The 27,742-nt window shown below is 42.2% G+C and overlaps 1 protein-coding gene across 2 annotated transcripts; it reads right to left on the bottom strand.

Moving 5' to 3' along the window:
* Window positions 1-152: 152 nt before the first annotated feature.
* LOC121546351 (homeodomain-only protein-like) lies at window positions 153-23,833 on the bottom strand. 2 transcript variants are annotated; one of them, XM_045209067.1, is made up of 3 exons: window positions 23,762-23,833; window positions 23,208-23,499; window positions 153-469 (listed from the first exon to the last, which is right to left on the bottom strand). In XM_045209067.1, exons 2-3 carry the CDS (start codon window positions 23,355-23,357, stop codon window positions 392-394), a joined length of 228 nt encoding a protein of 75 aa, XP_045065002.1. In that variant the 5' UTR covers window positions 23,358-23,499; window positions 23,762-23,833; the 3' UTR covers window positions 153-391. The 2 variants fall into 2 exon arrangements, with proteins under 2 accessions (XP_045065002.1, XP_041713490.1); XM_041857556.2 differs by lacking the exon at window positions 23,762-23,833 and having other exon boundaries at window positions 23,208-23,612.
* Window positions 23,834-27,742: the final 3,909 nt, after the last annotated feature.

Here is a 27,742-nt window from a genome sequence, read left to right as displayed (position 1 = left end):
CTCCCTGCTGAGAGATGCACAAAACAAAGCCTTACAACAAAGTCCCCCCTCCAAACCTTTCCGCCATTGTACCCTACAGTACTTCCTCATTAAGTTTAGAAGGCCCCTCATTCTGATGACATGCAGCATGAAAGCAGTCTACGTCATTTATAATATATGTTTGTTTATTTATTATTATATGTAAACATGGCGGTTATATTGGCAAAAAAACATTGACTCGCATTACACTTCACACATTCACTAAATGAAAATAGCTTAGATACAAAAGAGAGAGAATGATGGAAGGAAGGTATGACTGGTTGATGTGTCCTGGGAGTTGGTCAGTAAGGGCGTGGCGGATCATTCAGAGAAGCGATGGGGTGAGGGGGAGGTTTCCTACACCACTCCAATTTCAGTCTTTCACTGATCCCAGTTGAGCTGGAAGGCCCTCGGCCTGTCTCCACTGTGCGTTGCGTAGCCTGAACCATTTCTGGAACAAACAAAAATAGCCCAAGATAGGTGTCAGAGACAGGTGACGGCACACCACGGCATAGTTCCTATTCTTCCACCAGGTATTAGTTCCAAATAGCATTATTATTGGTACGTTAGTCACAGAATCTGTAAACTGACCTGGGTGAGGTAATGGTAGGTTACACACTGAACAAACTCATAATGACATGAATATTGGGGCGGCAGGTAGCTTAGTGGTTAAGAGCGTTGTGCCAGTAACCGAAAGGTCGCTTGTTCTAATCCCCAAGCCTACTAGGTGAAAAATCTGTCGATGTGCCCTTGAGCAAGGCACTTAACCCTAATTGCTCCTGTAAGTCGCTCTGGATAAGAGCGTCTGCTAAATGACTAAAATGTAAAATGATATTCCTGAGCAATTTTCCCTAGGTGTTTTTCCTTATGCAGGGTGATGAGGTTGCAGGTTGGCATTTATTGAGATTACGCATGTACTGGAGGCAGCTCTGCAGGGTAGTCACTAGCAGGCACAGCCAGAAAGTCATACAATCAACCTTAAAGGTATACTCAGCGATATGACGTCGATGCACGAAGTAAACAGCATAGTGGGTCAATATCCGCAACAACTAAGAGAGTTGAAGCTCGAAGGTAAACTACTCTGCTGTTTTGGTCACGTTGCTCCCATGTTGTAACAGTGTGAATAGAATCCGTTCCGTGTGTGAGCGTAGTCTTGCATCTCGCTCAACGCAATATCAGCGGTGTTGTACGTGGCAACGTAATTTCACTGAGTCTACCTTTGAGTAGACATTAAAATAACCATACTTTTTTTCAGCTTTAAATTTTGTTCTTATGTTTATTTTCTAAAGCATTTAATGTCTGGATTTCACTGTTTTGGAATGTTTTGCCTTGTCTCACACCCAGACTTTACTATGTATTACACATGGAACATTTTAGATAATTTAAAAATATTTAATGCATCTGTTTAGATAAAGAGTCAAATAAATGGAAACAATATACATATTTGATGTGCATAAGCCATTTTTGTAATTTTTTAAATAAAAAATACAGTCGTCTCACAGTATTGCGTCATTACCATCACTCGGAACAAAATTATACATTATAATGTATTTTCATCATTTTACACATCAAGTCACACAGGAACTGGGAAGTGGCAGTGGAGAACAAGGATATGAAGTGACAGTGGAGAACAAGAATATGAAGTGACAGTGGAGAACAACGATATGAAGTGACAGTGGAGAACAAGGATATGAAGTGACAGTGGGAAAAAGGATATGACGTGACAGTGGAGAACAAGGATATGAATTGACAGTGGAGATCAAGGATATGAAGTGACAGTGGAGAAAAAGGATATGAAGTGACAGTGGAGAAAAAGGATATGAAGTGACAGTGGAGAAAAAGGATATGAATTGACAGTGGAGATCAAGGATATGAAGTGACAGTGGAGAGCAAGGATATGAAGTGACAGCGGAGAAAAAGGATATGAAGTGACAGTGGAGAAAAAGGATATGAATTGACAGTGGAGATCAAGGATATGAAGTGACAGTGGAGAGCAAGGATATGAAGTGACAGCGGAGAACAAGGTTATGAAGTGACAGTGGAGAACAAGGTTATGAAGTGACAGTGGAGAACAAGGATATGAAGTGACAGTGGAGAACAAGGATATGAAGTGACAGCGGAGAACAAGGTTATGACATGGAGAGTGTATGATATTATATCTCCACCTTCAAGAAAAGTCACTTTGAATGTCAAGATAAATAAATATATTTTTTATTTTATTCTGTGTAATTACCGCAATGGCTATAACTCATCTAGATTGTCCTCTATCTGAAATAATACATCTCATTATGTTGTGGTTGGAATTCATCAAATGATAGCTGATCATATTAACCAAGTTAACCTTATGGCCTGGCAGTTAAATCCCAAAATGTTGTCAATGATCATTACAAACACTGTCATTACCAACACAAAATGTGTCTGTAATGACTTTTTGTATAACCTTTGTATAACATGTGTATATCCCTGCTCAATACTGCTTATCAAATGATATTTTACTGTCTTTATAGAAATATTGTAGATATCCATTTGCACCCACTTATGTTTTACATCTAAAGCAATTTACCATTACCCTGTCATTACCGCCATAATGTACACATTAAATATCACATTTGCCCTGTCTACTTCAAGTGTAAAAAACTTACTTGTTCTCAATATAACTACTGTAAAAATGATAAATATATAACAATTTAAACAAGACATTGTATTGTTGATGATAGCCTACATGCAGGTACAGTGGGGGAAAAAAGTATTTAGTCAGCCACCAATTGTGCAAGTTCTCCCACTTAAAAAGATGAGAGAGGCCTGTAATTTTCATCATAGGTACACGTCAACTATGACAGACAAAATTAGAAAATAAATCCAGAAAATCACATTGTAGGATTTTTTAATAATTTATTTGCAAATTATGGTGGAAAATAAGTATTTGGTCAATAACAAAAGTTTCTCAATACTTTGTTATATACCCTTTGTTGGCAATGACACAGATCAAACGTTTTCTGTAAGTCTTCACAAGGTTTTCACACACTGTTGCTGGTATTTTGGCCCATTCCTCCATGCAGATCTCCTCTAGAGCAGTGATGTTTTGGGGCTGTCGCTGGGCAACACGGACTTTCAACTCCCCTCCAAAGATTTTCTATGGGGTTGAGATCTGGAGACTGGCTAGGCCACTCCAGGACCTTGAAATGCTTCTTACGAAGCCACTCATTCGTTGCCCGGCGGTGTGTTTGGGATCATTGTCATGCTGAAAGACCCAGCCACGTTTCATCTTCAATGCCCTTGCTGATGGAAGGAGGTTTTCACTCAAAATCTCACGATACATGGCCCCATTCATTCTTTTCTTTACACGGATCAGTCGTCCTGGTCCCTTTGCAGAAAAACAGCCCCAAAGCATGATGTTTCCACCCCCATGCTTCACAGTAGGTATGGTGTTCTTTGGATGCAACTCAGCATTCTTTGTCCTCCAAACACGACGAGTTGAGTTTTTACCAAAAAGTTATATTTTGGTTTCATCTGACCATATGACATTCTCCCAATCCTCTTCTGGATCATCCAAATGCACTCTAGCAAACTTCAGACGGGCCTGGACATGTACTGGCTTAAGCAGGGGGACACGTCTGGCACTGCAGGATTTGTGTCCCTGGTGGCATAGTGTGTTACTGATGGTAGGCTTTGTTACTTTGGTCCCAGCTCTCTGCAGGTCATTCACTAGGTCCCCCCGTGTGGTTGTGGGATTTTTGCTCACCGTTCTTGTGATCATTTTGACCCCACAGGGTGAGATCTTGCGTGGAGACCCAGATCGAGGGAGATTATCAGTGGTCTTGTATGTCTTCCATTTCCTAATAATTGCTCCCACAGTTGATTTCTTCAAACCAAGCTGCTTACCTATTGCAGATTCAGTCTTCCCAGCCTGGTGCAGGTCTACAATTTTGTTTCTGGTGTCCTTTGACAGCTCTTTGGTTTTGGCCATAGTGGAGTTTGGAGTGTGACTGTTTGAGGTTGTGGACAGGTGTCTTTTATACTGATAACAAGTTCAAACAGGTGCCATTAATACAGGTAATGAGTGGAGGACAGAGGAGCCTCTTAAAGAAGAAGTTACAGGTCTGTGAGAGCCAGAAATCTTGCTTGTTTGTAGGTGACCAAATACTTATTTTCCACCATAATTTGCAAATGAATTCATTAAAAATCCTACAATGTGATTTTCTGGAGAAAGAAAATCTCAATTTGTCTGTCATAGTTGACGTGTACCTATGATGAAAATTACAGGCCTCTCTCATCTTTTTAAATGGGAGAACTTGCACAATTGGTGGCTGACTAAATACTTTTTTCCCCCACTGTATACATACACAGCCAGCGCAGGCCCATATTTATGGATTAAGTATTTTATTATTTTCTTAATGTGGTAGTACCAAATCCTACAGACAGATCAACCAAATAATCCAAAAACCCATTGTGTTTGTGGTTCAGTTTAAAACTAAAATGTAATGTTTTATGATGTGATGGTAATGACAAATGCAGAAGGTGTTTTGGGAAAACTGAGTAAATCACAGCCAATACCAGTTTATGGTTACTGACAAAATGAGAAAAGTTTTTATTTCGATAAAAGTTGCAATATCACCAATGATTTTCATTTGAGATGTCCATGGCCTGAAGTGGTCCGAATAGCCTAACCTGTCAGGGGGGCTTATTCACAAATGACAATAATAATGAATTTACACTGTATAGTTATATTGTTCCTTTTTTTGTTCCCCTAGATGGATTATACAGATACTGTAAATCATTGCAATAAACTCCACATGACCCCATGGCTGCTGTGTGCTTTAAAAACGGAAGCACAGAAGGTCTAAGGACAAGCACTGTATAAAACAGTAGTGGTTCCCAAACAGTGTGTCGCACCTTGAGGAACTCTCACGGTACGTTTTGACCAGAGGCGGTGCCTCCACTTGACAACTCTTTGCTACAAAAGATTGGCCGCTTCGTGGGCATGGGAGTAGGTGTGAACCTATTCAAGTAAGCAGACCACTCTGTGTAGGCTAATGAGCTACTTGTTAGCTAGCTAGCCAACTTTACATACTATAGCTAAGTGAAATATCATCAGCTACTGTAGTTAACTTCATATTAGCTTACTATCTTGATGTAGGCCTATTTTTCATTGTAAACTAAAAACTCATGCTTCAAATGCATTTGTAGATAACAGCAATGGAAGAGGGTGAAAGGATGTTCTGCTCCAGATGTCAGAAAAGGGGAGTAGGTGTACTAGTTAGATAGGGTAGGTTATCAGATGACATTATGAAAATATTCTCCAGTTTTAGTCCCTAGAGAGAAAAACTATCAAAACAGACGGAGAGATAATAGCAAGGGCTGTCTAATTGTAATAAAATGATGCGTGTTTCTTTGTGATGTCTGGAGAGCTGCGAAAGCCTGTCTGCAGATGGAAGAGGTCCCAGTGAATGTCCCAAGAGACTGCTGGCACATCCTTGTATGTGCCAGTATGTGTACTTATGTTAGCAAATGTTTTATACAACAATACTGTTAAAAGTCACACACAATGTAGGCTACAAACCTATTACAACTGAGATTGTCTCACCCAATGTTCAAGAATGGCATTTTTCCCTTTATTCAGATTACAACCTCTCACTTTCAGTTGTTTGAAAAGGAAATAATCTCCCAAATATCACTATTTCTAAAACAAGCTATAGAAAGTTGGTTGCAATTTCAATTTAATCCTCCAGAAATGACAGAACAAATAATGCAACAAATATTGTGGTTAAACTCAAATTGATAAAAAACTATTTTTTGGACAATTAAAAAAAAAATATATATAATCTTCGTAAATGATATCATAGGTAGGACTGCTGGAGTTATGTCGCACATGCAGCTAACAAAAACATATGGAAATGTCTGCTCTACCCAAAATTACAACCAAATAATTGCAGCATTACAGCAAAAATGGAAGAGGAAAGTGGAAGGGGGAAAAAGTAAGGAACTTGTCTGTCGGCCCTGCATTAAATAACATAATTGGTTAAAGAACATCGTGATAAATAAAAAAGTATACCAGTTTCATTTAAGGACCAAAAGATTGACAGCCATCCCATATAGATTGCAAAATAGTTGGGAATAGATTTTTGACATACCGATTCCATGGCATAGTGTTTATGAACTGATACACAAAACAACGCCAGATTCAAAACTTAGAATTTTCTATTTAAATTACTATATGCTACCAATATAATGTCATTCATATGGGGGATAAATCTTCCCAGATCTGCAGATTTTGCTGCAAAGAGACAGAATCATTAGATCATTTGTTTTGGTACTGTCCATTTGTAGCTTGTTTTTGGACACAGGTCCAGGAATGGTTAAAGGATTGCAATATTTACCTGGAGCTAACTCTGCAGATAGCACTACTGGGTGATCTGAAAAGTCATAGTCAATCGATCATTAATATAATAATACTTTTAGCAAAAATGTTTATTTTCAATTTACAATCTGTAGAAACAATGAGAATAGAAGGGTTCAGAACTTTTGTAAAACATCACAGTATATATATGGCAAATAGAAATCCAATATGGATGGTGTTAAGAGATAGATGGGTGGTGTTGAATGGAGTTGAAGGGTGGGACTAATAACAACTAACAACAACTAATAACAACAAGATAACTAATGTAAAGCATACTGTGTTCATAATAAGTATATAGGTTATAGGTTGAGAGCTTTTGTGAAAGAGCACAGTTAGAAAGATATGGCATATAGAAGCAAAGCGGATGGACATCATGAAAATGATTGGAGAGGTTGAGGGTAGAGGAAGTTCATAAGTAAAAACAAACAAAATAGAATTATTGTAAAATTGACTGTGTCCATTAAAATGTATATACAGTGAGGGAAAAAAGTATTTGATCCCCTGCTGATTTTGTACGTTTGCCCACTGACAAAGAAATGATCAGTCTATAATTTTTATGGTAGGTTTATTTGAACAGTGAGAGACAGAATAACAACAAACAAATCCAGAAAAACGCATGTCAAAAATGTTATAAAATGATTTGCATTTTAATGAGGGAAATAAGTATTTGACACCCTCTCAATCAGAAAGATTTCTGGCTCCCAGGTGTATTTTATACAGGTAACGAGCTGAGATTAGGAGCACACTCTTAAAGGGAGTGCTCCCAATCTCAGCTTGTTACCTATATAAAATACACCTGTCCACAGAAGCAATCAATCAATCAGATTCTAAACTCTCCACCATGGCCAAGACCAAAGAGTTCTCCAAAGATGTCAGGGACAAGATTGTAGATCTACACAAGGCTGGAATGGGCTACAAGACCATCGCCAAGCAGCTTGGCAAGAAGGTGACAACAGTTGGTGCGATTATTCGCAAATGGAAGAAACACAAAATAACTGTCAATCTTCCTCGGCCTGGGCCTCCATGCAAGATCTCACCTCGTGGAGTTGCAATGATCATGAGAACGGTGAGGAATCAGCCCAGAACTACACGGGAGGATCCTGTCAATGATCTCAAGGCAGCTGGGACCATAGTCACCAAGAAAACAATTGGTAACACACTACGCCGTGAAGGACTGAAATCCTGCAGCGCCCGCAAGGTCCCCCTGCTCAAGAAAGCACATATACAGGGCCGCATGAAGTTTGCCAATGAACATCTGAATGATTCAGAGGAGAACTGGGTGAAAGTGTTGTGGTCAGATGAGACCAAAATCGAGCTCTTTGGCATCAACTCAACTCGCCGTGTTTGGAGGAGGAGGAATGCTGCCTATGACCCCAAGAACACCATCCCCCACCGTCAAACATGGAGGTGGAAACATTATGCTTTAGGGGTGTTTTCTGCTAAGGGGACAGGACAACTTCACCGCATCAAAGGGACGATGGACGGGGCCATGTACCGTCAAATCTTGGGTGAGAACCTCCTTCCCTCAGCCAGGGCATTGAAAATGGGTCGTGGATGGGTATTCCAGCATGACAATGACCCAAAACACACGGCCAAGGCAACATAGGAGTGGCTCAAGAAGAAGCACATTAAGGTCCTGGAGTGTCCTAGCCAATCTCCAGACCTTAATCCCATAGAAAATCTGTGGAGGGAGCTGAAGGTTCGAGTTGCCAAACGTCATCCTCGAAACCTTAATGACTTGGAGAAGATCTGCAAAGAGGAGTGGAACAAAATCCCTCCTGAGATGTGTGCAAACCTGGTGGCCAACTACAAGAAACGTCTGACCTCTGTGATTGCCAGCAAGGGTTTTGCCACCAAGTACTAAGTCATGTTTTGCAGAGTGGTCAAATACTTATTTCCCTCATTAAAATGCAAATCAATTTATAACATTTTTGACATGCTTTTTTCTGGATTTTTTGTTGTTGTTATTCTGTCTCTCACTGTTCAAATAAACCTACCATTAAAATTATAGACTGATCATGTCTTTGTCAGTGGGCAAACGTACAAAATCAGCAGGGGATGAAATACTTTTTTCCCTCACTGTAGTATGTACAGTGGGGAGAACAAGTATTTGATACACTGCCAATTTTGCAGGTTTTCCTACTTACAAAGCATGTAGAGGTCTGTAATTTTTATCATAGGTACACTTCAACTGTGAGAGACGGAATCTAAAACAAAAATCCAGAAAATCACATTGTATGATTTTTAAGTAATTAATTTGCATTTTATTGCATGACATAAGTATTTGATACATCAGAAAAGCAGAACTTAATATTTGGTACAGAAACCTTTGTTTGCAATTACAGAGATCATACGTTTCCTGTAGGTCTTGACCAAGTTTGCACACACTGCAGCAGGGATTTTGGCCCACTCCTCCATACAGACTTTCTCCAGATCCTTCAGGTTTCGGGGCTGTCGCTGGGCAATACGGACTTTCAGCTCACTCCAAAGATGTTCTATTGGGTTCAGGTCTGGAGACTGGCTAGGCCACTCCAGGACCTTGAGATGCTTCTTACGGAGCCACTCCTTAGTTGCCCTGGCTGTGTGTTTCGGGTCGTTGTCATGCTGGAAGACCCAGCCACAACCCATCTTCAATGCTCTAACTGAGGGAAGGAGGTTGTTGGCTAAGATCTCGCGATACATGGCCCCATCCATCCTCCCCTCAATATGGTGCAGTCGTCCTGTCCCCTTTGCAGAAAAGCATCCCCAAAGAATGATGTTTCCACCTCCATGCTTCACGGTTGGGATGGTGTTCTTGGGGTTGTACTCATCCTTCTTCTTCCTCCAAACACGGCGAGTGGAGTTTAGACCAAAAAGCTCTATTTTTGTCTCATCAGACCACATGACCTTCTCCCATTCCTCTTCTGGATCATCCAGATGGTCATTGGCACACTTCAGACGGGCCTGGACATGCGCTGGCTTGAGCAGGGGGACCTTGCGTGCACTGCAGGATTTTAATCCATGACGGCGTAGTGTGTTACTAATGGTTTTCTTTGAGACTGTGGTCCCAGCTCTCTTCAGGTCATTGACCAGGTCCTGCCATGTAGTTCTGGGCTGATCCCTCACCTTCCTCATGATCATTGATGCCCAACGAGGTGAGATCTTGCATGGAGCCCCAGACTGAGGGTGATTGACCGTCATCTTGAACTTCTTCCATTTTCTAATAATTGTGCCAACAGTTGTTGCCTTCTCACCAAGCTGCTTGCCTATTGTCCTGTAGCCCATTCCAGCCTTTTGCAGGTCTACAATGTTATCCCTGATGTCCTTACACAGCTCTCTGGTCTTGGCCATTGTGGAGAGGTTGGAGTCTGTTTGATTGAGTGTGTGGACAGGTGTCTTTTATACAGGTAACGAGTTCAAACAGGTGCAGTTAATACAGGTAATGAGTGGAGAACAGGAGGGCTTCTTAAAGAAAAACGAACAGGTCTGTGAGAGCCGGAATTCTTACTGGTTGGTAGGTGCTCAAATACTTATGTCATGCAATAAAATGCAAATTAATTACTTAAAAATCATACAATGTGATTTTCTATGATTTTTGTTTTAGATTCCATCTCTCACAGTTGAAGTGTACCTATGATAAAAATTACAGACCTCTACATGCTTTGTAAGTAGGAAAACTTGCAAAATCGGCAGTGTATCAAATACTTGTTCTCCCCACTGTATAAGCTGGAAGTAGAGGCCTAAGCATTGTTGTTCACTAGTTTACTCCAATTAGGAAAGGGGTAGTGGGGTTGAAAAGTAATAAAGGGAAATATATATTTTTGAAAGGATATGTATATATATGTATGTATATGTATTTATATATATGTATGTGTATATGTACAGTGGGGGAAAAAAGTATTTAGTCAGCCACCAATTGTGCAAGTTCTCCCACTTAAAAAGATGAGAGAGGCCTGTAATTTTCATCATAGGTACACGTCAACTATGACAGACAAATTGAGAAAATAAAATTCCAGAAAATCACATTGGAGGATTTTTAATGAATTTATTTGCAAATTATGGTGGAAAATAAGTATTTAGTCACCTACAAACAAGCAAGATTTCTGGCTCACAGACCTGTAACTTCTTCTTTAAGAGGCTCCTCTGTCCTCCACTCCTTACCTGTATTAATGGCACCTGTTTGAACTTGTTATCAGTATAAAAGACACCTGTCCACAACCTCAAACAGTCACACTCCAAACTCCACTATGGCCAAGACCAAAGAGCTGTCAAAGGACACCAGAAACAAAATTGTAGACCTGCACCAGGCTGGGAAGACTGAATCTGCAATAGGTAAGCAGCTTGGTTTGAAGAAATCAACTGTGGGAGCAATTATTAGGAAATGGAAGATATACAAGACCACTGATAATCTCCCTCGATCTGGGGCTCCACGCAAGATCTCACCCTGTGGGGTCAAAATGATCACAAGAACGGTGAGCAAAAATCCCAGAACCACACGGGGGGACCTCTGTAGCTCAGCTGGTAGAGCACGGCGCTTGTAACGCCAAGGTAGTGGGTTCGATCCCCGGGACCACCCATACCTTAAAAAATTTATGCACGCATGACTGTAAGTCGCTTTGGATAAAAGCGTCTGCTAAATGGCATATTATATTATTATTATTATATTAGTGAATGACCTGCAGAGAGCCGGGACCAAAGTAACAAAGCCTACCATCAGTAACACACTACGCCGCCAGGGACTCAAATCCTGCAGTGCCAGACGTGTCCCCCTGCTTAAGCCAGTACATGTCCAGGCCCGTCTGAAGTTTGCTAGAGTGCATTTGGATGATCCAGAAGAGGATTGGGAGAATGTCATATGGTCAGATGAAACCAAAATATTACTTTTTTGGTAAAAACTCAACTCAGTCGTGTTTGGAGGACAAAGAATGCTGAGTTGCATCCAAAGAACACCATACCTACTGTGAAGCATGGGGGTGGAAACATCATGCTTTGGGGCTGTTTTTCTGCAAAGAGACCAGGACGACTGATCCGTGTAAAGGAAAGAATGAATGGGGCCATGTATCGTGAGATTTTGAGTGAAAACCTCCTTCCATCAGCAAGGGCATTGAAGATGAAACGTGGCTGGGTCTTTCAGCATGACAATGATCCCAAACACACCGCCCGGGCAACGAAGGAGTGGCTTCGTAAGAAGCATTTCAAGGTCCTGGAGTGGCCTAGCCAGTCTCCAGATCTCAACCCCATAGAAAATCTTTGGAGGGAGTTGAAAGTCCTTGTTGCCCAGCGACAGCCCCAAAACATCACTGCTCTAGAGTAGATCTGCATGGAGGAAATGGCCAAAATACCAGCAACAGTGTGTGAAAACCTTGTGAAGACTTACAGAAAACGTTTGACCTGTGTCATTGCCAACAAAGGGTATATAACAAAGTATTGAGAAACTTTTGTTATTGACCAAATACTTATTTTCCACCATAATTTGCAAATAAATTCATTAAAAATCCTACAATGTAAGTTTCTGGAAAAATAATTCTCATTTTGTCTGTCATAGTTGACGTGTACCTATGATGAAAATTACAGGCCTCTCTCATCTTTTTAAGTGGGAGAACTTGCACAATTGGTGGCTGACTAAATACTTTTTTCCCCCACTGTATGTGCATGTGCATCAGAAGTTTACATACACTCAATTAGTATTTGGTAGCATTGCCTTTAAATTGTTTAACTTGGGTCAAACATTTCAGGTAGCCTTCCACAAGCTTCCCACAATAAGTTGGGTGAATCTTGACCCATTCCTCCTGACAGAGCTGGTGTAACGGAGTCAGGTTTGTAGGGCTCCTTGCTCGCACACACTTTTCAGTTCTGCCCACACATTTTCTATAGGATTGAGGTCAAGGCTTTGTGATGGCCACTCCAATACCTTGACTTTGTTGTGCCTAAGCCATTTTACCACAACTTTGGAAGTATGCTTGTGGTCATTGTCCATTTGGAAGACCCATTTGCGACCAAGCTTTAACTTCCTGACTGATGTCTTGAGATGTTGCTTCAATATATCCACATAATTTTCCTTCCTCATGATGCCATCTATTTTGTGAAGTGCACCAGTCCCTCCTGCAGCAAAGCACCCCCACAGCATGATGCTGCCACCCCCGTACTTCACGGTTGGGATGGTGTTCTTCGGCTTGCAAGCGTCCCCCTTTTTCCTCCAAACATAACGATGGTCATTATGACCAAACAGTTCTATTTTTGTTTCATCAGACCAGAGGACATTTCTCCAAAAAGTATGATCTTTGTCCCCATGTGCAGTTGCAAACCGTAGTCTGGCTTTTTTATGGCGGTTTTGGAGCAGTTGTTTCTTCCTTGCTGAGCGGCCTTTCAGGTTATGTCGATATAGGACTTGTGTTACTGTGGATATAGATACTTTTGTACCTGTTTCCTCCAGCATCTTCACAAGGTCCTTTACTGTTGTTCTGGGATTGATTTGCACTTTTCGCACCAAAGTACATTCATCTCTAGGAGACAGAATGTGTCTCTTTCCTGAGCGGTGTGACGGCTGCGTAGTCCCATGGTGTTTATACTTGTATACTATTGTTTGTACAGATGAACGTGGTACCTTCAGGCGTTTGGAAATTGCTCCCAAGGATGAACCAGACTTGTGGAGGTCTACAATTTTATTTCTGAGTTCTTGGCTGATTTCTTTTGATTTTCCCATGATGTCAAGCAAAGAGGCACTGAGTTTGAAGGTAGGCCTTGAAATACATCCACAGGTACACCTCCAATTGACTCAAATGATGTCAATTAGCCTATCAGAAGCTTCGAAAGCCATGACATCATTTTCTGGAATTTTCCAAGCTGTTTAAAGGCACAGTCAACTTAGTGTATGTAAACTTCTGACCCACTGGAATTGTGATACAGTGAATGATAAGTGAAATTATCTGTCTGTAAACAATTGTTGGAAAAATTAATTGTGTCATGCACAAAGTAGATGTCCTAACCGACTTGCCAAAACTATAGTTTGTTAACAAGAAATCTGTGGAGTGGTTGAAGAACGAGTTTTAATGACTCCAACCTAAGTCTATGTAAACTTCCGACTTCAACTGTATATATATATATATATATATATTTGCGCGAGAAAAAAAAAACATATGGGAGATTGGAAGTTATGCAGACAATTACATTGATGGAAGTTACAATCTATCAATCTAAAAAAATATATTACAACTGGAGCAGGCCAATCTTTCTCCTAGAGGTATGCTGGGTGTGCAGACTTCTGTTCCCGCCCAGCACTAACAAACATGATTCAACTTATCAAACCTAATGAGTTGATAATAATGTGTATTATTGCTGGGCTGGAATAGAAGTATGCTCACCCAGTAGATCAGGGAGTGGAGCAAGGTTGGCCACCTCTGGTATGGACTTTTTTGTTCACCCGAAATGATGCTTTAGTAATAATAGCCTACTTACTAAGATGTCTAACATTTACAAACAAGTTAGATTATTTATTTTAAAAAAGTATTATATTTTGATTCATTCAAAGTTGATTCATTGAAGTGAAGTGTTTAAAATTGTTTTAATTATTAACTTAAAAACTGGAATCTGTCTCTAATTTGTCTCAGGATATCAGCCATGTGAACCCATTTTGCAGCTTATCATACTGGCATGCATGAACAATGCAGCCAGAGGCCTACAGTATGATGACATTACTGGCCTAATGGGCATGTGCAATCAATGTGCCCCTTGTCATTGTACATCTGAAGCAGAGAATAGCTAAACTCCCACATTATTTGCATATTGATGAGCTAGCTATACAGTTGAAGTCGTAAGTTTACATACACTTAGGTTGGAGTCATTAAAACTCGTTTTTCAACCACTCCACAAATTTCTTGTTAACAAACTATAGTTTTGGCAAGTCGGTTAGGACATCTACTTTGTGCATGACACAAGTAATTTTTCCAACAATTGTTTACAGACAGATTATTTCACTTATAATTCACTATATCACAATTCCAGTGGGTCAGAAGTTTACATACACTAAGTTGACTGTGCCTTTAAACAGCTTGGAAAATTCCAGAAAATGATGTCATGGCTTTCGAAGCTTCTGATAGGCTAATTGACATCATTTGAGTCAATTGGAGGTGTACCTGTGGATGTATTTCAAGGCCTACCTTCAAACTCAGTGCCTCTTTGCTTGAAATCATGGGAAAATCAAAATAAATCAGCCAAGACCTCAGAAATAAAATTGTAGACCTCTACAAGTCTGGTTCATCCTTGGGAGCAATTTCCAAACGCCTGAAGGTACCACGCTCATCTGTACAAACAATAGTACGCAAGTATAAACACCATGGGACCACGCAATCCCAGAACAACAGTAAAGGACCTTGTGAAGATGCTGGAGGAAACAGGTACAAAAGTATCTATATCCACAGTAAAACGAGTCCTATATCGACATAACCTGAAAGGCCGCTCAGCAAGGAAGAAGCCACTGCTCCAAAACCGCCATAAAAAAAGCCAGACTAAAAGTACTAAGATCGTAATTTCTTGAGAAATGTCCTCTGGTCTGATGAAACAAAAATAGAACTGTTTGGCCATAATGACCTTCGTTATGTTTGGAGGGAAAAGGGGGACGCTTGCAAGCCGAAGAACACCATCCCAACCATGAAGCACGGGGGTGGCACCATCATGCTGTGGCGGTGCTTTGCTGCAGGAGGGACTGATGCACTTCACAAAATAGATGGCATCATGAGGAAGGAAAATTATGTGGATATATTGAAGCAACATCTCAAGACATCAGTCAGGAAGTTAAAGCTTGGTCGCAAATGGGTCTTCCAAATGGACAATGACCCCAAGCATACTTCCAAAGTTGTGGCAAAATGGCTTAAGGACAACAAAGTCAAGGTATTGGAGTGGCCATCACAAAGCCCTGACCTCAATCCTATAGAACATTTGTGGGCAGAACTGAAAAAGCGTGTGCGAGCAAGGAGGCCTACAAACCTGATTCAGTTACACCAGCTCTGTCAGGAGGAATGGGCTAAAATTCACCCAACTTCCTGTGGGAAGCTTGTGGAAGGCTACCCGAAATGATTGACCCAAGTTAAACAATTTAAAGGCAATGCTACCAAATACTAATTGAGTGTATGTAAACTTCTGACCCACTGGGAATGTGATGAAAGAAATAAAAGCTGAAATAAAATCATTCTCTACTATTATTCTGACATTTCACATTCTTAAAATAAAGTGGTGATCCTAAAAAAAGTTTCGCAGCACACCTAATGTAGGGTTTCCACCACTTCCGAATTCGCCAGACAAAGTTCCGCCCCCATTCATTTTCAACGGGAGCACACGGAGCAATTGAGAACATACAGTCGGAAGTTTACATACACCTTAGCCAAATACATTTAAACTCAGTTTTTCACAATTCCTGACATTTAATCCTAGTAAACATTTCCTAAAACAGGGAATTTTTACTGAGTTTAAATGTATTTGGCTAAGGTGTATGTAAACTTCCGACTTCAACTGTATGTTCTCAATTTTAAATGATAGACGTAGGCAATGTATGAGGCTAATCATAAGCCAGATTTTCTACATGATTTTTCTGACATGAAATTGTTTAGTGCAAATCCAACCCTTTTATTCTAGGTACAGTACTGTACATGAAAATAAGGAGATGGCAATCTGTAGGCTAATAAAAAATGTCAAAAAGGAAAATAATGTGGCATGGGGAGTGTTGTCATTCTACCTCGTTTATTTGCTGAGCATGATTATAGAATACAGAGACAAAATCAGAAGGTCAATGGCATGGAGGAGGACTGCAGATGTTGGTGTTGATGGTGGGTAAAGATAGATTCGCAAAGCTACAATTTCCTTTACCCAAATTACCCATTCATGTGTACGTAGGCCTATGTATTATACAGGAAGTGAGCTAAAATCATCAATGTCATGACACAAGTATAATGAAAGAGCCATAAGCTATAATATATGCGAATCATCATGTTAAGATACCATTGTCCAATTGGTAGCATATTACATGGGAAATGAATGCTTAGTGTATCATTTACAATGTTATAATGCATGTTACTGGTGATTTCTATCCTTTGGAGGGCAAATTTCACAATTTAATTTAGTCAACACATTCACAAATGGTGGCTTGATCACAGTTTTGAGGTTTAGGTTGCTTGATGTTCATAGCTAGTTAGCAGCACAAGCAAACATTGTTGTGCAAATCTCTCTTCACCCACCATCAACACCAACAATCTCTGCAATCCTCCTCCATGCAATTGACCTTATGATTTTGTCTCTGTATTCTAGCAAAGCAAAATCATATAGAATTGGAAAACCAGACACAGCGATGATTTCCTTTCCTCCATCTTCTTTGGTTGTGCTTGCCCGGAACTAATGACAGGTGGAACTATGTTATCATGAATGGAAGATTTTCAAGCAAACATCTGCTCCTCACCTGTTTGGTTAACGGCAGCATACAATTTGCATAAAATAGAGCAGAGCTGAACTTTTTCTATCTCTCCACTAGCAGGGTTCGCGCCGCTCACCTTCCCACAATTCCCTGCGCATTGCTCCGTGTGCTCCCGTTGAAAATGAATGGGGGCGGAACTTTGTCTGGCGAATTCGGAAGTGGTGGAAACCCTACATCAGGTGTGCTGCGAAACTTTTCCTAATCTTGATTATTTATTATTATGCCAGATACTTTTATTTATTAATACATGGTTTTGGGCTTAGCTATACCACAACCTCTGCCATAGAAACAAACGGAGCATGGCTTTGTGTCTATGGTTACACCTTTACAATGCAGAAAACCGCTGGGCTATAGCCCAAACCGTACAAAACTAAATACCTATTTTGAAACTACATTTTCCATCTTTCTGGCACAGATTTGCGGGATGCTCTTAAAGGGGTAGACACAAATTAACCATCATAAACACTATTTAATCTATAAAAAAGGTTTGTCACAGAAAATAGATGATTTGCAGTATGGATCAGATGAGATAGAGGACATTATTACCACAAAATAAATGTATAGGGACATTTTAGGTGTACCACAGAATTGTATATACCATCAAGGTGTGCCACTGTTCAACAAAGGTTGAGACGGGAACCACTGGTATAAAACACCTTGTAAAGAGGTAGAAACATGTTGTAAATGCTCTTTATGCAGGAGAGGGAGTGGTAACAGGGTGTGCCCTTCCCTTAAGGTACTGTAATGACTATTAAACAGCCAGCACCATGTTCCAATTCATGTTCCAACAGTAGGTGGTTAAAAACATCCGCTGTCAATGAAGTCAGAAGGCCAAGTACTCCACCTCACCCAGAATCACATTTGCCCAGACAAGTTGGCTGGACATCTCCCATCTTTGTGCACTCATAATGGAAACACACAGTCACAACAGCAGTGGAGGGAGCATGCCAAAACGGTTTGCAGAGGAGAGGGGGAGAACCTTTTGAGAAACATGTGTCATACTGGCTGCCATGATCTGTACATGGCTTTCTTGATGATCCTCCATTTGTTAATGCATATAATGTGCGGGACAAAATCTGCTCAAGGCAATGGGATGGTTACATCGTTCTCTGTCACACACATCACAGTACCTGAAATATGGCTATAAAATGAACCCAGCACACGTCTTCCTCCAAAACAACACCAAAGGTGTATTATGAATCCTGAAACTGAACATATTGTTTCGCCATCAACTACTGTAGGCTTTGTAAAAAGGACAATAAACAACACTGTGCATTACAACAAGCATATAAAACAGCTTAAATACTGAATTAGAATAACTAGCCTCTACATAAGTGGAATGCTATTAGATTGTCACGTTCGTTCATAGACGGGTCAGACCAAGGCGCAGCGTGATATGCATACATGTTTATTTTAAACTTAACAAACAACGACAAAACAATAAACCAACGAAACGTGACGTCCAAAGGTAACACACAACAAACCTCACACGGAACAAGATCCCACAACACCTAATTGCCAATGGGCTGCCTAAGTATGCTCCCCAATCAGAGACAACGAGCGACAGCTGCCTCTGATTGGGAAACACACCCGGCCAAACATAGAACTACAAAACATAGATCACAAACATAGAAAATACAACATAGAAAATCACACCCTGACTCAACAAATAAGAGTCCCCTGAGTCAGGGCGTGACAGTACCCCCAAAGGTGCGGACTCCGACCGCACAACCTTTACTTAACAGGGTAGGGGCCGGGTGGGCATTCCGCCTCGGAGGCGGATCCGGCTCCGGGCGTGACAACCACCTATTCTCCGCCTCCCTGTTGCGCCCCTGGTCTGGTCTGGACCTCGGCACGCTGCTTCCCCTCTCCTTCCTCCCACTATACTCCAAGCCCTGTCTGGACCCTGGTGTGGGAGACCCCGAACCTGGAGAGGGGCTGACGTCTGGGTCTGGACTGGAGCCGCTGACCGGAGCTGGACCGGGCACCGGTGGAGCGGACTAATCAGGCTCCGGACTGGAGCCGCTGACCGGAGCTGGACTTGGCACCGGTGGAGCGGACTGCTCTGGCTCCGGAGTGGAGCCGCTGACCGGATCTGGACTGGACCCCGGTGGAGCGAACTGCTCTGGCTCCGGAGTGGAGCCGCTGACCGGAGCTGGATCAGGCACCGGTGGAGCGGACTGCTCTGGCTCCGGACTGGAGCAGCTGACCGGAGCTGGATCAGGCACCGGTGGAGCGGACTGCTCTGGCTCCGGACTGGAGCAGCTGACTGGTGCCGGACCAGGCCCCGGTGGAACGGGCACGGGCCGTGCCGGACTGGACACACTCACCACTGGTCTGGTGCGAGGAGCAGGCACGGGCCGAACCGGACTAGGAACATGCACCACTGGCTTGGTGCGAGGAGCAGGAACAGGCCGGGCCGGACTGGCGACACGCACCACTGCCTTGGTGCGAGGAGCGGGAACAGGCCGGGCCGGACTGGCAACGCGCACCACTGGCTTGGTGCGAGGAGCAGGAACAGGCCGGACCGGGCTGGCGACGCGCACCACTGGCTTGGTGCGAGGAGCAGGAACAGGCCGGGCCGGGCTGGGAACACGCACCACTAGTTTGGTGCGAGGAGCAGGAACAGGCCAGGCCGGGCTGGCGACGCGCACCACTGGCTTGGTGCGAGGAGCAGGAACAGGCCGGGCCGGACTGGCGACGCGCACCACTGGCTTGGTGCGAGGAGCAGGAACAGGCCGGGCCGTGCTGGCAACGCGCACCACTGGCTTGGTGCGAGGAGCAGGAACGGGCCGTACCGGACTGTGGAGGCTGACTGGAGGTCTGAAGCGGAGAACTGGCACAACCCGTCCTGGCTGGATGCCTACTTCCGCACAGTATGTGTGAGGCATTAGCACAGGACGCACAGAGCTGTGCACGCGCACTGGCGATACAGTACGTAGAACCGGCGCAGGATATGCGGGACCGAGGAGGCGTACTAGAGACCAGGAGCGTTGAGCCGGCACACCCCGTCCTGGCTGGATGCCCATCTTCGCACGGTACATGCGTGGTGCTAGCACAGGACGTACAGGACTGTGCCGGCACACTGGCGACACAGTACGTAGCTCCGCATAACACGGAGCCTGCCCAGTCACACGCTTCCTCGCGTGAGTACGGGGAGTTGGCTCTGCTCTAACACTAGGCTCCACCAACCACCCTTTTAGCCCCCCCAAAAATTTTTATTGGGGCTGTCTCTCGGGCTTCTTCCTCGACCGGCGTCCTCTGTGTTGCCGTTGCTCCTATCCTGCCTGGGCATCTACCTTCGCCCATGGCCCTTTCCCCGCAAATATCTCCTCCCACGACCACATCTTCCCCACCTGTGTCCAGGGTGTTCGGTCCTCCTGGGCACGCTGCTTGGTCCGTGTTTGGTGGGATCTTCTGTCACGTTCGTTCATAGACGGGTCAGACCAAGGCGCAGCGTGATATGCATTCATGTTTATTTTAAACGTAATAAACAACGACAAAACAATAAACCAACAAAACGTGACGTCCAAAGGTAACACACAACAAACCTCACACGGAACAAGATCCCACAACACCTACAGTGGGGGAAAAAAGTATTTAGTCAGCCACCAATTGTGCAAGTTCTCCCACTTAAAAAGATGAGAGAGGCCTGTCATTTTCATCATAGGTACACGTCAACTATGAAAGACAAAATTAGAAAATAAATCCAGAAAATCACATTGTAGGATTTTTTATGAATTTATTTGCAAATTATGGTGGAAAATAAGTATTTGGTCAATAACAAAAGTTTCTCAATACTTTGTTATATACCCTTTGTTGGCAATGACACAGGTCAAACGTTTTCTGTAAGTCTTCACAAGGTTTTCACACACTGTTGCTGGTATTTTGGCCCATTCCTCCATGCAGATCTCCTCTAGAGCAGTGATGTTTTGGGGCTGTCGCTGGGCAACACGGACTTTCAACTCCCTCCAAAGATTTTCTATGGGGTTGAGATCTGGAGACTGGCTAGGCCACTCCAGGACCTTGAAATGCTTCTTACGAAGCCACTCCTCGTTGCCCGGGCGGTGTGTTTGGGATCATTGTCATGCTGAAAGACCTAGCCACGTTTCATCTTCAATGCCCTTGCTGATGGAAGGAGGTTTTCACTCAAAATCTCACGATACATGGCCCCATTCATTCTTTCCTTTACACGGATCAGTCGTCCTGGTCCCTTTGCAGAAAAACAGCCCCAAAGCATGATGTTTCCACCCCCATGCTTCACAGTAGGTATGGTGTTCTTTGGATGCAACTCAGCATTCTTTGTCCTCCAAACACAACGAGTTGAGTTTTTACCAAAAAGTTCTATTTTAGTTTCATCTGACCATATGACATTCTCCCAATCCTCTTCTGGATCATCCAAATGCACTATAGCAAACTTCTGACGGGCCTGGACATGTACTGGCTTAAGCAGGGGGACACGTCTCGCACTGCAGGATTTGAGTCCCTGGCGGCGTAGTGTGTTACTGATGGTAGGCTTTGTTACTTTGGTCCCAGCTCTCTGCAGGTCATTCACTAGGTCCCCCCATGTGGTTCTGGGATTTCTGCTCACCGTTCTTGTGATCATTTTGACCCCACGGGGTGAGATCTTGCGTGGAGCCCCAGATCGAGGGAGATTATCAGTGTTCTTGTATGTCTTCCATTTCCTAATAATTGCTCCCACAGTTGATTTCTTCAAACCAAGCTGCTTACCTATTGCAGATTCAGTCTTCCCAGCCTGGTGCAGGTCTACAATTTTGTTTCTGGTGTCCTTTGACAGCTCTTTGGTCTTGGCCATAGTGGAGTTTGGAGTGTGACTGTTTGAGGTTGTGGACAGGTGTCTTTTATACTGATAACAAGTTCAAACAGGTGCCATTAATACAGGTAACGAGTGGAGGACATAGGAGCCTCTTAAAGAAGAAGTTACAGGTCTGTGAGAGCCAGAAATCTTGCTTGTTTGTAGGTGACCAAATACTTATTTTCCACCATAATTTGCAAATAAATTCATTAAAAATCCTACAATGTGATTTTCTGGATTTTTTTTCCTCAATTTGTCTGTCATAGTTGACGTGTACCTATGATGAAAATTACAGGCCTCTCTCGTCTTTTTAAGTGGGAGAACTTGCACAATTGGTGGCTGACTAAATACTTTTTTCCCCCACTGTAATTGCCAATAGGCTGCCTAAGTATGCTCCCCAATCAGAGACAACGAGCGACAGCTGCCTCTGATTGGGAAACACACCCGGCCAAACATAGAACTACAAAACCTAGATCACAAACATAGAAAATACAACATAGAAAATCACACCCTGACTCAACAAATAAGAGTCCCCAGAGTCAGGGCGTGACATATATAGAGATGTCTGTATAACTTCACCATGTTCTCAACACCTTTTAGTTATTACAGGTGTTATCAATAACCCAGCCTTCAAACACAGGATAGGCCCTCCCCTGAAACGTTATATCCGTTTCTGTCATGCCACATCATTACTCGATGGCTTGGTTATTGCGTAATCAAGAGTCAAGTCCAACAACAAATATTGACTTAATACAATTTATGTTTTGACTGATCCAACTGGCAACATTGTTATGTAACCCAATATTATTAGGACCACTGGTATTCGTATTTATTATTAGAATGTTTGGAATTCCTGTGGTGATGGGTAAATGCTCTCTTTAAAAATGTCATCATCGTGTTATTTTGGGGACAGTGGCACTGGCATGGCATGCGAACCGAATGAGGCGCACCGAGTCAGCGCTGTCCGTATCATGCTATTCTCTGTTGACATTGGTGCCACTGAATACAAAATAAAGGCTAAACATTTGGGTAGCCTAATAGAGGTCGATAATATCTCATCAAAACAACGATCATTCTGCTGACCACTCTCATCTGCGCCCAATTACGCCTATTCAGTGAAAGACCAATTGTCTCTGGAAAATTGGCTTGCTACATAGTAGCCTATTTGTTCAATGGTGCGTGGAAAAAAAGGAGAAAAAACTAATTGGAAAGCACACTGCAACAACATTGTAGCCTATAGGTTCCCAAAGATTTGTAACTCTCTAAATTGCTGTTCAAGATAAATAAGGTAGCCATTTGATTGTTGACATAATATTGCAAATTGAAAAGACAGAAATTAACTTAATTTTGAGCATTGACAATTTGGTGTGGTGTCGATACTTTTAGGGCGCTTCCAGCCTATTCACCCCATCCTCAGCAAAGTTTCTTTCCTCGCAACATTGTATCTATCATAGAAAAAGTATATGTTCCTAGAGAGCGTAACCTTATCATTAGGCCTAAAACAACATAGAGAACATAATTGAACAGTGAACACTCACCGCTGTCTCTTCCTCCGTTAGTCCGCTTTCAGCTGCGATTAACATGAGCGTCGACTCATCGGGATGCTTGCTGACTCTGGTGAAATTCTCCTCCAGAATTTTGATCTGGTCCTCCGCTAACTGCATACTTTCTATTCCATTTGAAGCCATGTTCCCTCTCCAAAAAGAGCTCTCAGCCACAGAAGTCGTTTTTATAACGTAGCCTAGGCACTAAATTATAACACTCCGCCTTTGAAGTTCCAATGCAAATGACGTCCGTTTGCCAGTAAACACCAGTGCCAACTAGGAAATGCTGGAGATAAGTACAAACAGAAATCGCAATTACAGCCCCTGCGAAACTAACAACCTAAACGCATGTCACACTGACTGAGAATGTGCGCTGCTACTATCAACAGTGGCTCTCCCAGAGCAAGTTTCACAGAACACTCCCCTTTTATATGAAATGTAATTAAAGTTTGAAGCAACAAAATATGAGCACGTTTTAAAGTGACATACACATTCATATATGAATACAGTAGGTCTACTAGAAAAGTTGAGATATTTCCATAACATACCTATAGTGCTTCAACTGTTGATCATTCTGGTCTCTTCTCATTATGCAACATATGCCTGGTGATGTCAGGAATGCACGATGCTGTGTGCTCCAGCGCATGCCCCAGCTGTACCTGCAACCTGCCAGATCAGGTTATTCTATTTCAACCAAATAGTATTGTTCCAAATAGTATTTTTCCATGAAATTCGCTACATGCTTTGAAATAATGTGTAAATTAATCACTGTTTTGGGGGTTTTCCCCCTCAAGGCATTTCTACAACTGTAATAAACATGTAATTACTTGTTATTTACTTACTTGGATAATGTAATGGAATCTCTCATTCATTGCCGTTCAGGAAGGTATTAGCCTAGTCTTGGGATGCCATAAACCAAGAGGAAATTGTAACAAACCATTAAAGGTGCACTATGCAGAAATGGCTCCACCATTTCCTGGTTGCTATAATTCTAATAGTTCGCCTAATTACAGTGACAAAACAAGCAATTATAGTGTCGAGAATCATTGCACCATCTAAACCGCTGTGAAATATCGTTACCATAACCAAAAATATTGTATTTTCAGCTGTTTGAAGCTGATGTACAAAACCGAAAGTAAAAGAAGCAAAACCTAAACTTAAGGGAAACATAGAAATAGTGCACATAGAACATATCTACCACTTCTTAGACTTGTGTTCATTGAGAATGACAGATCTATAACTCACATTTCTATGTGAATTTGGTCAGGTCACCCGGAGGCATTATTTATTCATTCTTTCCCAAGTTTTGCTTTGTAGTGGTGACTTGGCTATACTTGCTATTACACGGAAATTACCTCATGGTGTTGCACACAAAAGTTCACCAGTTTCAACAGAAGGTTCCTTTTCATGCTATTCTTAGATTCAGATTTGGCCCATAATGATAAGTTACTGTCACTCAACAGCTGGATAAGATGGCCACAAACCTAGCCTTGCCTCTGTTTAGGTACTAAACATATGGATTATGTTGCCCATGCCTTTAGTGTCTGCAATACTCTGCACCTGTTAATCCATATTCTATAGTGTAAGTAAAATGTCTTAAAAATGACATCGACCTGTCAATTTATGATCATTATAACACAAGGTAAATATCCATATTTCTTTCAAGTAATACAAAAGATAGTTGAATGTGATTTGTATTACTTAAAAGCCTGTTTGACAGATTGTACAAACCACAATCACTGATAAGATTTGTAGTAACTGTATCGGTCAATCCAAAGTTCAGCTAATAGCAACTGATAACAGATGCATTTTGAGACCCATGGGGCGGCGCACAATTGGCCCAGGGTAGGGGAGGGAATGGCCGGCAGGGATGTAGCTCAGTTGGTAGAGCATGGCGTTTGCAACGTCAGGGTTGTGGGTTCGATTCCCACGGGGGGCCAGTATGAAAAAAAAAAAAAAAAAAAATGTATGCACTAACTGTAAGTTGCTCTGGATAAGAGCGTCTGCTAAATGACTTAAATGTAAATGCATTTCTTTCCAGGTGTCTAAAACATTATGAATGGATTATTTGTTTATTAACAATATGAACCATTCAAATAGAAATAACCACTATGTGTTTTGAAAGGCAACCATATTAAAATGCAGCATTGTTGAATTCAAGAACACCAATGTACCCAGCCCAACAAGCAGTATGTCCACTTCAGCCTTGCCTCATATAGGCGGCAGGCCTACTGTAGATATGCAAAGATGTGGTGAGTGCTTTTGAGTTCAAAATTTATGTGAGGCCTGTCTAAATATATCTGTGGTCAGGACCCCACCCAGTCAGTAGAATGAGTTGTGTGCGTGTGACTACTCAGCATATCCTCTCCTGAGCTATGGGACAATAGTTACAATATAATTTATGTATAGTTGAATGTATCATAATGAAAATTATTAACTGAGACCAAATTAATCAAATCAAAGTTAATTAAATTAATAACATTGTCTTGATCCTCTGGTTATGCTTAGTCCACATACAGAGAGAGGTTGAGTGACTCATCATCACTCATTACCGTCTTTTACATGTGAGATTATTAGTTTGTATGATTCGTGCTCTGTTCACGTCAGGAGAACATATAGGGTTGTCATGCACCCCAAAGTACGCAAGCATGGCTGGCGGTTGGTCCATAGGGAGGCTCAGTAAATTGGAGAATTTTGCATTTTTCAAACACCTGAAACAGATTTTTCCTGCAATCCAGAGCCATAATCATTATGCTTAATTCTATGTAAAAAAATATATATGTCTATTTTTCTGCATATCTAAGCATACCTACTGAGCTGTCTGTATCTTCCTGACTGGTGGTTATTTTTTTAATTAAACTAAATATGCATCTCTGCATCTCTGCTAAAATCTGCTTGCATTTCTAAAGTCTACCAACCTTGCCAGCCGGCATGCCAGCTAAGATAGTTAGACAAGCTAGCTACTCTAACTTGATTGGTAGCCTGAAATGGCTTCTTGGTAGCTAGTTATGAGGTTGGGAGCTTGGGAACCTATCTGGGCTAGCTAAAGTCAACTTCATAAAATTGCTAAGTGGCTAGTAGTATTACAGAGAAAAAACTAAGAAACAACCCAAAACAATTTTTTTACAGGACAAATCTGATGGGGCACATGCCCCTGTGCCCCCTATAGGCATTACACCTATAGGAACTTAGCACCTGCACTGAGTGGACAAAACATTATGAACACCTGCTCTTTCCATGAGATAGACTGACCAGGTGAATCCAGGTGAAAGCTATGATCCCTTATTGAGGTCACCTGTTAAATCCACTTTAATAAGTTTAGATGAAGGGGGAGGAAACAGGTAAAAATAAGGATTTTTAAGCCTTGAGAAAATTGAGACATGGATTGTGTATGTGCGCCATTTAGAGGGTGAATGGGCAAGACAAAATATTTAAGTGCCTTCGAACGGGGTATGGTAGTAGGTGCCAGGCGCACCAGTTTGTGTCAAGAACTGCAACGCTGCTGGGTTTTTCACGTTCAACAGTTTCCCGTGTGTATCATGAATGGTCCACCACCCAAAGGACATCCAGCCAACTCGACACTGTGGGAAGCATTGGAGTCAACATGGGCCAGCATCCCTGTGGAACACTTTGGACATCTTGTAGAGTCCAAGCCCCAACTAATTGAGGATGTTCTGAGGACAAAAGGCAGAGTACAACTCAATATTAGGAAGGTGTTCTTAGTGTTTTGTAGACTCAGTGTATGTGGCTCTGTTCACGTCAGGGGAACTGAACCAGGAGTGAACTTCGGTAAAACTCCACATGATTCTTGAGAAACGGCTCTGTTCACATCAGGGGAACTGAGCAGTGAAAGTGTATGTCATATTTTAAATGTATGTAGTTATGTCCTTGAGCTGTTCTTGACTATTAATGTTCTGTTTTATGGCATGTTTTGTGTGGACCCCAGGAAGATGAGTTGCTGCTTTAGCTGGGACCAGAGTCATATATTTATGGCTCAGAGTGAGACTATTGCTACATGTAGGTAAGAGGTAAGGTGTTGTTTTGACACATCATAATTATATATTGGGTGGCAAATTCCTAAGACAATCACCCATCACTGATATAGAATTATGACAAACAGGAGAGCCCTTTGGTAGATACACTACATGACCAAAAGTATCTGGACACCTGCTTGTTGAACATCTCATTCCAAAATCATGGGTATTAATATGGAGTTGGTCCCCCCTTTTCTGCTATAACAGCCTCCACTCTTCTGGGAAGGCTTTCCACTAGATGTTGGAACATTGCTGCAGGGACTTGCTTGCATTCAGCCACAAGAGCATTAGTGAGGTCGAGCACTGATGTTGAGCGATTAGGCCTGGCTCGCAGTCGTCGTTCCAATTCATCCCAAAGGTGTTCGATGAGGTTGAGGTCAGGGCTCTGTGCAGGCCAGTCAAGTCCTTCCACACCGATCTCAACAAACCATTTCTGTGTGGACCTCGCTTTCTGCATGGGGGCATTGTCATGCTGAAACAGGAAAGAGCCTTCCC

This window comes from Coregonus clupeaformis, chromosome 3, assembly GCF_020615455.1.
Source record: "Coregonus clupeaformis isolate EN_2021a chromosome 3, ASM2061545v1, whole genome shotgun sequence".
Classification (NCBI taxonomy): domain Eukaryota; kingdom Metazoa; phylum Chordata; class Actinopteri; order Salmoniformes; family Salmonidae; genus Coregonus; species Coregonus clupeaformis.
The sequence above is the reverse complement of the archived record's forward strand: the minus strand, read 5'-3'. Positions and strand labels throughout refer to the sequence as shown.

What these genes read in the sequence shown, in the direction of transcription:
- LOC121546351 (XM_045209067.1), bottom strand. Translation starts at nt 23,357, where the DNA reads ATGGCTTCAAATGGAATAGAAAGTATGCAGTTAGCGGAGGACCAGATC. An exon ending in TAACGGAGGAAGAGACAGCG is followed by an intron (nt 470 to 23,207) that starts GTGAGTGTTCAC and finishes TGTTTGTTCCAG; the next exon opens with AAATGGTTCAGGCTACGCAA.